General features: G+C 61.1%; 2 protein-coding genes across 4 annotated transcripts; both read right to left on the bottom strand.

The window, feature by feature from the left end:
- Positions 1-4: 4 nt before the first annotated feature.
- On the bottom strand, positions 5-994 carry UFSP1 (UFM1 specific peptidase 1 (inactive)). Its single transcript, XM_060078709.1, has one exon. It carries the CDS (start codon positions 548-550, stop codon positions 122-124), a length of 429 nt encoding a protein of 142 aa, XP_059934692.1. The 5' UTR covers positions 551-994; the 3' UTR covers positions 5-121.
- A 475-nt stretch (positions 995-1,469) lies between these two features.
- On the bottom strand, positions 1,470-5,338 carry ACHE (acetylcholinesterase (Cartwright blood group)). 3 transcript variants are annotated; one of them, XM_060078481.1, is made up of 4 exons: positions 4,274-5,338; positions 3,427-3,647; positions 2,491-2,660; positions 1,470-1,591 (listed from the first exon to the last, which is right to left on the bottom strand). In XM_060078481.1, exons 1-4 carry the CDS (start codon positions 5,336-5,338, stop codon positions 1,470-1,472), a joined length of 1,578 nt encoding a protein of 525 aa, XP_059934464.1. The 3 variants fall into 3 exon arrangements, with proteins under 3 accessions (XP_059934464.1, XP_059934462.1, XP_059934463.1); XM_060078479.1 differs by having other exon boundaries at positions 3,427-3,911; XM_060078480.1 differs by lacking the exon at positions 1,470-1,591 and adding an exon at positions 2,249-2,376 and having other exon boundaries at positions 3,427-3,911.
- Between the last annotated feature and the right edge of the window lie 6,961 nt (positions 5,339-12,299).

Raw genomic sequence — 12,299 nt, forward strand, 5'->3', positions numbered from 1 at the left:
GCCTTGCCACTTTATTGACACCAAAGATCCCAGGCTCTGCTGGGGCTTCCTGGGAGTCTGACATCAGGCAGCCTCTGCCTTTGAGATGGGTTAGATCAACGGGTATGGCGCTAGAGAAGCCTCAGTCCAGGGTGGGCAGCTGCTTTTTCGAGTTACAGCTGGTCAAGCACAGGTTGTAGAAGGAGTTGGGGTCAAAGGCTGTGCTCACCTCTCGCCAGCCCACCCACCCAGCAGCCTGTAGTTCACTGGAGTTTTTCGGGGCACCCCAGCAGTGAGGGTCCAATACCAGGACGTAGGCTTCCGTGCCTGGCCCCAGGCACACTCCCAGCAAGGCCTTTGACCGGGCATCCGCATCCCCTCCAACCATTACAGGTCCCCCGCCCCCTGCGAAGTGGGAATAAAGCCTCTCCAGTTCCCCCTGAAGCCCTGCTCCACGGGGCACGTGACGTAGGCGCCCTTGTGGACCCCCGAAGTGGTCAAGGCAGAGGCTGGCCTCTACACAGCCGATCCAGCTCCGAGAGCCCCGGAACCCGGGGGGCTTGTCGCCCATGTCCTCCAGGGCCGCCTGCACTGCAGCCAGTTCGGGTACGCCCGCCGGCCGGCCCTCTGGCCACGAGCACAGCGTTTGCAGAGTGCGGTAGCCGCAGCCCCAGCCCCGGTCGTCCACGCCGTCGCAGCCGTAATGATAGTAAATGTAATGGCCCGAGAGGAGGGCCAGGCGAGCGCGGCCGCCGCCGCGGCCGGGCTGAGCCAGGCCCAGATGGACGTCCTTCAGCGGCTCCAGGGCGGGGGGCGGGAGCGGCGGTCGCCGGGCCGGGCAGATCCGTCCTCCAGGCGGCGCGGAGCGAACTCCAGGGAGAACTCTGGGCTCTAGCGCTTCCTCTCGGCCCCGAGTCTTGGGCTAACTGCGGGCAGGACCGGCGTACAGGCCCTGGAGTCGCTGTCGCCTGGCCCCAGGGTTAAGCGCGTGGCGCTCCCCGCAGCAACCAGCACCAAGCTGCTGCGCGGGGCTCCCACAATGCACCGCCGCGTCCGCGCCGCCGTCCTCACTGCGCAGGCGTGAGCTCCTCCTCGCGGGGCGGAATGTACTCGCCGCAGCGGCGGGGGCGTGGCGCGGGAGCCCATCACCCCACCTCTCAGATCCGCTCTTCCCGCCGGCTTTAGCACCCATCCCTCCATTCACTCAATCCCAGTGGTTGAAGCATTCTGCCCGGACCCTGGCTCCCCAGGCGCGCACACTCCTGTGGCTGTAACAGTTTATTGGCAGCCCAGAGGGGCGAAGGCACCGCGGGGGAGGGGGCTCGGCCCGAGTCATGCAGAGGGCGGGGAGCCCCAGGGGAAAGTCGGGGGTGGGTGGGCAGGGTCTAGGGATCCTCTGTGTTATATCCCAGCCCTTAAATAAATAGTATATACAGCTGAGGTGCCGGGCGGAGCGGGCAGGGCAGCGGGACGAGGGGGTCCCTCCTGGGTCACAGGTCTGAGCAGCGATCCTGCTTGCTGTAATGGTCAAACTGGTTCTTCCAGTGCACCATGTAGGAGCTCCAGCGGTGGAACTCAGCCTTCCACTGGCGCTCAGCCTCGTCCAGCGTGTCTGCGGCCAGGGTGCCCGGCAAGTGGGTGGGGGGGAGGACATGGGGAAGGACGGGAACGGACATGGAGGGGGGCGTGAGTTCAGGGAGGACACACGGAGAATACAGGAGACCACGTTGGGTGGTGGAAAGAGGATCAGGAGAACATGCGACAGACAGAAGACCAGGGGAAGGACGAGGGTAGAGGCGGGGCCAGAGAAGGATGGCGGGAAGGAGGAGGGAGGGGGAGAAAATGACCGGAAGACAGGGGGACAGAAGGGATCAGAGGAGGAGGATCCGTGGGTTGGTGGGGAAAAGAGAAGAGACAGAAATGGTTGGCGGTTATAGCCCCACTGAGGGTGCTATCTAGCCCTAGGGCCTCCCTCTCACCCCAACACCAAGCTCAGGCTCCAAATAATAATTTTATAAAAAAAGAAAATTGGCTTTTTCATTTCCATTTAAACAATAAAGGCGTGTGGATCCCTGAGATGGGTCGTAGGTGTCCTCCCCCCACCCCACCCCACCCCACCCCCCTGCCCCCAGCCCTGTCCAGTTTGAGTTTCTCGGTTTGAGGAGGGAAGGGCCGCTGGGTCGGAGATCCCTGAGTGGGGCCCTTCCCCACAGTTCGACCACTCATTAGAGGAGGGGCCCCCTGAGGCCGGAGGGGGAAGAGGCCGCGGTCACAGCCGCAGGAGCCGGGAGAGGAGGAGGAAGAGGAGGAGGAGGAGGGACAGGGGGAGGCCGGGCCTGGGCCTCGGGGCCGCCTCCCCGTGGGCGGGGCCTGAGCAGGTGCAGGGGGCCTCCGAGGCTGGGGGGAGAAGAGAGGGGTTACACCCGGCCGGCTCCCAGTTCCCCCTCTCTCTCTCCGCGCCCCTTTTCTCCCCCGCCTCCTCCCAGCCCCTGTCCGCTGGCCCCTGCGTACCGGTGGCGCTGAGCAATTTGGGTAGGAAGCGGTTCCAGAAGGCGCAGGCCTGGGCGCGCAGCCCCCGCCGCACCTCTAGCGGCCGCAGGTTCAGGCTCACGTACTGCTGCGCTCCCGCCGTGTATGGTGGCCACTGAGGGGCTTTGGGGTCCCGGGGGTCATTGGGGTCCCTGCGGAAGGAAAGGGAAAGCTCAGCCCCTGGGGGCTGGGGAATGGAGATGGAGAGTAGGAGGAGGCAGGCTGCTTCCTGACCCATGCCGTTCCCTCTTAGGCTCCAGGGAGAGCCCCGTCTCCTCCCTCCCACCTTCTCCTTCATCCTTTCTCTTTTCCAATATGCTGCGTCCTCCGGAGTCTTCCCCTTCCTCCTGCCCTCCTTCTGTTGTTCCTCTTTTTTTTTCCCTCAATTTTTCTGCTCCATCTTTGTTTCTCCCATTTAAAAAATTGCTATGATTTACTGAGCCCTTACTATATACTCAGGCCCAGTCCTATCTCTACAAACATCATGTTTACTTCTGCGGACACCCATGTGATGGGATATTTATGGTCCCCTTCTTCAGACAGGTAAACTGTGTGCATGCATTCGTGTGTGTCACAGCTAAAAAAAATCATCACTGGTCCAATTGATCCAGCTCTACAGTCCACACTCCTAACTGCTCTGGTAACTCCTTTGTCTATCTCTCCTTGTCTGTCTCTTCTCTTTGCCTCCCTTAGCTCTGTCCTTGTCTCATCAGGATCTGCCACCTTGCCTTCCTCCCTCCTTCCCTTCTCTTGGGGTCTCCTTTGTCATTCTCTCTCTCCCCCTTTGTCTCCTTTCCTTTGTGAACTCGAGGCCCCCCCTGCCCTTTCTGCTTGTCTCCCTCCCTGTCTGTTCACCCCCCACCCCCCCGCCTTGCCTCCCTGGATCCTGGAGGCCCTCCTCCCCTCAGCCCCGCTAACCCTGTGCGGGCGAAGTTGGCCCAGTATCTCATCAGTCGTTGGGCAAAGGTTCTCTCCTCGACAGTGTAGTTTAGCGAGGGTTCCAGGGGGAGCCCGAAGATAAACTCGATCTCGTAGCCGTGGGGCACCCCCATCCAGAGGGGCCAGGAGAGCGTGGATGCACGGTGTTCAAAGATGTAGGCATAGACTCGAGCGCCTTGGGCAGCCAGTCGCCCAGCCAGCTGGGCTACGGGGCACACGACGTTGTGGTCGCCCACCACATCACTCATGGCCTCCCTCAGGCGCGCCGGGTCCTCAGGGTGCAGCCAGTCTGTGTAATGCAGGACCACAGCCTCGGCAGCCAGGTCACTTGCCTGGGGGACCCCGACCCGCACCCCGGCCAGGAACTGGGCCCGGCTGATGAGAGACTCGTTGTCTTTGCTGAAGCCTGGGGCCCCGTAAACCAGAAAATAGGAGCCCTCATCCTTCACCACACCCACCAGCACCTGAGGGGACAGGATGGAGGGATGGGGGGGAGGGGAAGCACAGACAGACAGGCAGACAGAAACAGATGGACAAAGAGCCAGAGAGATGAACAGTTATAGACCCAGAACCAGGGAGGAAGAGAGTTCGAGATTGGGGAAGGGAAAGAGAGAAAGAGAAAATATACCCACATTTCCTTTCCTCTCTGTCCCACTGACCACCCTGGGATTGAGCCCTCAGGGAAGAGGAGCAGGCCATGGGGCCCAGAAGCCTGGGCCTTTGGGAGTGGGTTTTGAGGAGCCCTCATGCCTGGGTCCCCACGGGGAGGGGCAGGTGAAGAACAGGCCTAGAGGAAGCAGCTCCACCCCCTCCAGCCACTAGTCACCTGCAGGCCATGGAAGTCTCCAGCATTGATGAGGGCTTCGGGCGTGTCACTGAGGAAGTCTCCATCCACCACAGGCACGAAGGAGAAGCGGAAGACGCTTTCCTGAGGCAGCACATGCCACTCGTGGTCCACCAGATCCTGAGACGGCCGCGTCCGCAGGCAGGCCACCAGGTCTGTGTCATTGCCACCAGCCCCACCAGGCGGACAGCCCACGAGGCGGGCCAGCAGCGTGGCCCTGCGGCGGGCCTCTCCCACACCCACTGTGGCCCAGGGCCCATTGGGTGCCCCGCTCTGCAGCACGGCCCTGTGGAACAGGCCCCGGCTGGGTGGGGACAGCAGGTGCATGCCCACGGAGGCGGCACCTGCGCTTTCCCCAAACAGAGTCACTGACGTTGGATCCCCCCCGAAGGCTGCTACGTTCTCCTGCACCCACTGCAGTGCCAGCCTCTGATCCAGTAGACCCACATTGCCTGGGGCCTCCCGGCTCCCCGGCAGGGCCAAGAAGCCAAAGGCTCCCACCCGGTAGTTCATGGACACCAGCACAGTCCCCTCGGCCTGGGCCAGGAAGCGACCATCATACACGTCCAGGGAGGAGGCCCCGCTGTAGAAGCCACCCCCGTAGATCCAGACGAGGACAGGGGTGGGGGACGCAGGCCGGGGGTACGGTGTCCACACATTGAGGTAGAGGCAGTCCTCGCTCAGCTCACGGTTGGGGTTCCACATCTCAGTGCCCTCAAAGCCGGGGTACAAGGTGTCTACATATTGGTAGCAGACTCTTTGGAAGGCTGTGGCATTCAGCACCCCTGGCCAGGGCCGCTTGGGCTCTGGTGGCAGAAAGCGACGGGGGCCCACAGGTGGCTCCGCGAAGGGGATGCCCAGAAAAGCAGAGACAGGGCCCCCAGGGGCCATTAGGCGGAGGCCCCGTAGCCGGCCCCCACGCACCGTCACCAGCAGCTCTGGGTCCTCTGGGCCCTCAGCCTCTGCCCCTCCTCCCAGGAGGAAGAGGAGGAGAAGGAGTGGGGAAGCCAGGGAGGGCGTGTGCAGGGGACACCGCGGGGGCCTCATGGCTGCCAGGCGTCTGCCGGGAGAAAGAAAGGCAGAGGGTGAAGGCTCAAAGCTGCCAGGAGGGAGGAGATGATTAGGTAACACTCTTACCCAGGGGTTATCACTGAGCTGCAGAGGAGGTGGGGCAGGTTGGCAGAAAGGAGAGAAATGGAGGGAGGGAGGGAGACAGGCAGAGACAAGGACATAGACAGGGAGAAGCAAGAGGGGACGGAGATCAGGCACACACACATACACCCAGACGGACAAATGCAGGGAACAGAGACACACTTGCCAAGCGATACCCTCCCCTGCCCCGCAGAAGACCCACCGCCCTCACTTCCTTCCCCCAGCTGGGTGGACTGCCTTGGGCCCAGTTCGAGCAGTGCGGGGCACCAGCACCAGAGGCTGAGGGCCATGCACAGGCCACCCGACAGGGGCGGGGCCCTCACTGACGGGAGGCGCCGACGGGGGAGCTTGAGGTGGCGTGAAGGCTCAGCCTCTCATGCAGTTGGCCAGGGCCGGACCCTGGGGGGGTGTGGGTTGGGCATTCAGGGTGTGGGAGTCGCAGTTCCCGGGGTACCCCAAATCCTGGCTACTCCACACCCTGCCCCACCCAGCCCCGCCTCATCCACTGTCTGACACAGCGCGTTGGATGCCCGTCAACTGCGCACCCCCCTCGCCTAGTCTCAGCCAACAGGCTCGCTAGCCCTGGCCCCACAGGACTCGAGTCCCCCATCCATCCGATGCTGCGGTGCACGCTGCCGCCAGCGGGGGGCAGTAGAGACCGAGAAAAGGACGGCGCTCCCCGCCCCGAGTCCAGGAGCCGGGAACTTGGGGCGGGGGTCTGGGGGCTCGCGGACATTGCCGAGGGGTCTGAAGGGCGAGCCGGGACGCCTGCGTTCTCGGAGCTCCGGAGATCCCCGGCTGCAGGGGCAGGGGCGCTATTTTGGGGCAGCAGCTGCTGCGGTTCCGGCATCTCCAGCCAAGGGATCAAAATTCCCCGGGTCGGAACTCCCCCCTCTCCCGCCGGTCACCCCTCACCCAGCCCTCGCCGCCCTGAGCTGGGGTGGTGGTGATGGAGATTAACTAGGAAACCCGAGTGGGGCTAATTATAACTCGGGGCTTCCGCTAAGCCTCCCCTTCCCCTAAAATAGAGACGGAGTCCCCGCGGGAGGGGGACGCCTGGGCCTGGGAGGGAGCTTCGGCTGGGAGCTGCGCAGGGGCGCTGGGGTCGCGGGATCCCGGAGGGCCCAGCCGGGCTCCAGGAACCTGCGCAGCTTGGATTCCGCCCCCAAGCAGGGGGCATCTTCCAGTGGCCCCAGACTTGGGGTCGAGCAGGGGCAGCGGCGCTCGGGGGTCCCCACAGGAATTCGAGAGCAGAGGCGGCAGCTGGCCCTGCGGGATGCTGCCTCCCGCGCGGGCAATCGTAAGTATGCGGCGGTGAGGGAAGAGTTAAGGGTGAGTGTGGGGCGTCGGGGGGCGTCGCTGGGCAGGCCCCGGGGCGCGGTGGGCGTCCTGTTTGGGAGCCTGGGTCCCTCGGGGAGCGCACCGTTCCCGGGACGCGGAATGGGCCGCGGGCCGGAGGAGGGTCCCGGGCGGGGCGGGAGACTCACCTGAGGCGGCCGGGCCGGGCCGCGCCGGGAGCTGGAGGCGGCCGATGTTCCCCAGCGCAGGCTGAGCCGACTCTGACAGCCGCCGCCTCCGGCCCCCCGCACACACCCCCTCCGGGCCGCTCGGCGCCCCCGCCCGCCCCCGCCCACTGTCTCCGCCCCCGCCCCTCCCCGCCTCCCCTGGCTGCCACCTCCTCTCCCTCTCCCTCTCTCGGAGCCCAGACCCAGAGACCCCGGGGCCCAGACGCACTCCAGTGACAGACGCCGACAGACGGACAGACACGCAGTGACAGACACGACAGAAAGACCCTCAGCGGCGGAGCAGACACCCACAGGGAGAGACAGAAGGACAGAAGCCCGCGGAGACAGACACATGCAGACGGACAGTCTCATTCAGTGACAGCCAGAGACAAACGCAGTGACCGACATTCACCGACGGACGGACACACTTGGACACACTGACAAGTCGGGGCTGGGGGCCGAATAAATGAGCATCCCTGGCCACGACAGAGCAGGGGTGGCATGGGAGGACCGGCACGTGAAAATGCGGCTGAGGACCCCCTCAGGGGCCCGGGTGGCACCGGTGGAGAAAAGGTGACACCTGTGAGAATGAGGATGTGAACATGAGATCACGAGGGGACACGAAGGGGACCCCCGAAGAGGGAGGAGACCCCCGGGGGGAGGGAGAGGTGACTCCGGGACACTCGACAAGGAAGGCCAACGTGGTGGCACGCGCGAGGCTGCGGGGTGAGGCCGCCGCCGCAGTGGAAACTTCCGGAACCCCCGCGGGTGGGTTTGCGCTGGTTCCCTGACGGGTGACCTCGGACTTCTCGTCACCGGGATCCGGTCGGGGCATGACATCACCAGGCCAGGCTCTCATTGGCCGCCGCGGCCGGCAGGTGGGAGCGGCCTGGTCTGGGCTCGCGCAGCCTGGTCGGAAGGGCCTGGGCCGCACGGACCCCCCCCCAGGTCCCGCCCTGAGGGGGTCACCCATGAGGACGGTGCGGCCACGGCGGCGTCCCCGCGCGCGAAGTGAGGTGGGAAAAAATGGGTCTTGGTGTGCCCGCGCTAGCTCGTCGCTCGTAAGCCCTTTCCTCTCCCGGGGTAGCTGGCTCGGGAGCTCGCTGCCCGCTCACTGCGTGGGAGACCGCCCGGCGCGGGCGAGCGTCTGGGTGTGCGTGCGTGCGAGCGCGCGGCGGTGCGGGGCGATGCGTGGGGCGGGCGCGTGCGCGCACGCTCACTCGGCCGCCGAGCGCCCCGCAGCGTCCGACTAGGCCGTCCGCCGCCGCTAGGGGCCGGGTGGCACCGGGTCTCGGGGTCTCGCGAGGACCGCGGGATCCGCGGGAATCCAGAGACGTGCCAGGCTCTGGGCCGCTTAGTCTCGGCTCTCTAAGATGGGCGACCCCCATCAAGCCTACCCACCCGTCCCGCGGGAACCGGCCCGCGCTGGGTCCACTCTCCGCTTTCGGGCGGCGGCCGCCAGGTGGCGCCGAAGGCAGCCGCTCCAGCCTTGGAAACTGGGATGGCCCATAAAGGTCTTGGAGGTGATGGGGGCTTGCCTCCTTGTCACTCTCCTGTGCCACGCGGTCGCCTCACCTGACTTCTGTAGTCATGAAGTCCTAGGCCCGGACCACGGAGATAGCGAGGTCAGGGACAGCTTATAGACTGGGGTTGTCATGAACTAGTGATAGCTTAGAAGGTGAAAAGACAGGGCATGTTCTAGGAGTTGGCCCAGCAGAGACCTCCTCGGAGAGGTGAGTGCTGGCTCCTGCCCGCTTGGAAATGGCATCAGTGGGGCAGTACCTGTGGGGGAATCCATGGCAGGTAAGGGCAAGGCAGGTTGTGGAGCTTTCTTTTTTTAAAATTTAATTTAATTTAGTTTTTTTATGCAGCAGGTTCTTATTAGTTATCTGTTTTATACATGTTGGTGTACACATGTCAATCCCAATCTCTCTTTTTTTTTTTTTTTTGGTATGTGGGCCTCTCACTGTTGTGGTCTCTCCCGTTGTGGAGCACAGGCTCTGACGCACAGGCTCAGCGGCCATGGCTCACGGGCCCAGCCGCTCCGCGGCATGTGGGATCCTCCCAGACCGGGGCACGAACCCGTGTCCCCTGCATCGGCAGGCGGACTCTCAACCACTGCGCCACCAGGGAAGCCCAATCCCAGTCTCTTAATTCATCCCCGCCCCCACTCCTGCTTTCCCCCCTTGGTATCTGTACGTTTGTTCTCTACATCTGTGTCTCTATTTATGCCTTGTAAACTGGTTCATCTGTACCTTTTTTCTAGATTTGTGGAGTCTTCTGAAGCCAGTCAGAACTTTATTTTGGCGGGGTGGTGGAGCTGGGGGTGGAATATGGAAGGTCAGCCAGTAGGAGAGGGAAGGGGAAGTTGCACCTGAAGATACTTCAGATTCTGGGGCAGAAAAGGGATGCAGCCAGTTATGTCAATACCCTTCTCCCCCTTCCCCAGGCATGGGGAAGGCAGGGGCAGGGCTGCACTAGGGAGATGGGAGGAAGGGCAGGCAGGCCCGGTAGGGGGTTAGGTTGGGATCTGAGGAGGGTGTTCTGATCTTGGAGCCCCTACTGTGCTTCCCCAGGCCCTGGGTCAGGGAGGGGTCAGTTGAATGTCCAGCCAGAAGAATCTGCAAGTCTGCGTGGAGTCCTAGGGCATGCAGGCCCTGTGCCTGCTCGGGAGGTGCTGCAGAAGGAGGCCAGGGCTCTGCAGCTGCACACAGCTCTGGGAGATGTGCCGAGGAGACACCGTGTGTCCTCAGCTGTCAGTTTGTCCCAGGATTGTGAGCATGGAGGAGATCATGCAGATTGTGTCCCCATCTCAGAGAGTTTTAAAATTAGCAGCTGACTACCGGAGAGAGCCAAGATAAAGGGTGCAGGTGTTGGGAGATCCACAGGGCATTGGAGCAAGCCCTGGACTGGATTCTCACTCAGTGTTCTGCTGACTGGCAGGGAGACCTCTGGAGGGGCCACACTCCTTGTCTGGGCCTCTGTTTCCTGACATATAAAAAGGTGGATTGGACCTGAGTATATGTCAGAATCATGGGGCTACTTAGAGGGGCTGATCCATCTGGTATTGAGTGGAGTTCTTAAGTCTGTGTTTTTAACAGGTCGTCAGGGCAGTCCCATGAGTGTGGTCTGAGGACTACATGAGGAGAAATGCTGGACGAGTTGCCCTCACAGTCAGGCCAAACTGACCTCCTCTGGATCAACAGGCTGTGTGGGTCAGCAGGAGGTGCTGTGGGCAGTCAGCGGATACAAGAACTAACAGGGATGCCTCTGGCCACCAAGGGAGATGGACAAGGACTTGAGCTGTTTCTTTAAAATGGATAGAACTTCCGGGAACAATTCCTCTTTTTACCTTGAGCCTCTCTCCAAACTTTGTCAACACAGGGACCTCACCTGTCTAGCCATGACACCTGTCCCTACACAGTCCAACATGTTAACCTCCCCAATGTCCTCTGTGACCCCACCCTACACAGCTGCCACTACAGAGATGTCCTTGATCCATTTCTTCCTTCACCATGTCTGTTTATCCAGGAATCAATCTGACTTCTATCACCAGTGCTGCCAATTCTATTGATACTTTCCTTGCATCTCTGTCTCCCACCTTTGCTAACACAGGGAACCCCTACTTCCATTACAGTCCTTGCCCACCTCTGCCAACAAAAAGGATTCTCATCTCCTCTGTTTATTGGTTGGGATTCAGTTCAGCTATGTGAGACAGAAAACCACACAGTAATGGCTTGAATGAAATGTAATGGAAATGTATTTCTCTCTTAAATAAAAGGGCCCCAAAGTAGGCCATGCAGGGTTGGCAGGGTGCCCTTGATATCGGGGACCTGGTTCCTTTACAGAGAATTTTGTTACTTAACTGTCTTCAGTATGTAGCTTCTACTGCATGGTGTAATATGGTTGCTGGAGCCTCAGCCATCACATCTACATTCCCAGCCAGCAGGAAGGAGGAAGGACTGAAGAAGGGCATCGCTCCTCCCTTTAAGGACGTTTCTTGGGAATCACAGACACAGCACTTCAGTTTCTATCCCACTGGTCAGAACTTAATCCTAAGGTCATAACTGGCTATACAGGAAGTTCAGAGATGTAGCTTTTGTTCTGGATGACAGGTTACTCATCTAAAACTTGGCTGTCCTAATACTAAGGAAGAAGTGGGGCAGATACTGGGGGTAGCAGACGTTTGCCAAACTGCATGAAGGCTTCCTTTGCCTCGTCAGTGCAAGACTGAAACACACTTCTAAAATGTTTCAATTCAGGGATGATGTCCCCCACCCCGGTACCCCCCTTCCCCGCTTCTTTCCCCACCCCCCCCCACCGGCCGCACCCTGCGGCTTGCGGGATCTTAGTTCCCCAACCAGGGATTGAACCCCGGGCTCACCGCAGTGAAAGCGCGGAGTCCTAAGCACTGGGCCGCCAGGGAATCCCGCCCATCCCCTTTCTTTCGTGAACGTCCCCACCCTGCGATTTCTGTGACTTGGGACCTCTGCTGTCCCCGGCTGCTGCTCCACGGACACGCACTGGTTCTCGGGCGCTGCGAGGTGGTCATCCGCTGGAGGGCGCTGGGCGTGGGCCTGGTAGCGCCGAGCGTCTCTCCGTTGCGCGCGCTCCCGGAGGAGGGACCGACTAGGCGGAGGCCAGTGAGCGCGCTGGGGGTGGAAGGGTGAGGGCTGCAAAGGGGTTCCAGACGCGGCGCTCCCACCGGGGTCCTCCCATCACCCCCGTGCTCATAGCGAGTCAGGGGCGCTGGTTCAGGTCAAGGATGTTCTCCAGGACTACCCCCACCTAGGGCTGGAGGGCACCTGATGTGACCTCTGCCACAATCCACGTTTAGCCAGGTTGTTGACCTGCAGAGTTGGGAGCCTGAGCCATGCGAGAGGCTTTCCTCCCCTCTCCCCACCCCTCCCTGTGACCCCTTCTGAAGGCTGGCCTAACATTCATGCTTGATCCAAGTTTCATCATTTCATATGATTCCTCCTTGGACTCATCCGTCCATCCTGTTTTGACCTTTCCCCTCTTTTGCTAGTTTTGAGTATTTCACACATTTTTAAGCCAGTCTCTGGATAGTCTAATTTTATTTTCACAGTTCTGTTAAATATTTAACCAGTTCACAGTTTTTCCCATGCAGTTCATCAAACATCCTTTATTTTCTCCCCTTTTCTAGCTGAGGACAGGGTGGAGAGGGGGTTTCATATCCCTGTGACCCGGACTGATTAATTACAGACATCAGGACCCTTCTGGGGTTGGTTTCCATCCATAAGCTGTAATGGTTCCGAAAGAAATAAAAAGTATAATTTAATTCACAGTGAGTGCATTTAGCCCCGTGTTATCACTTATCTGCTCTGTGT

This window comes from Mesoplodon densirostris, chromosome 16, assembly GCF_025265405.1.
Source record: "Mesoplodon densirostris isolate mMesDen1 chromosome 16, mMesDen1 primary haplotype, whole genome shotgun sequence".
In the NCBI taxonomy this organism is placed as follows: domain Eukaryota; kingdom Metazoa; phylum Chordata; class Mammalia; order Artiodactyla; family Ziphiidae; genus Mesoplodon; species Mesoplodon densirostris.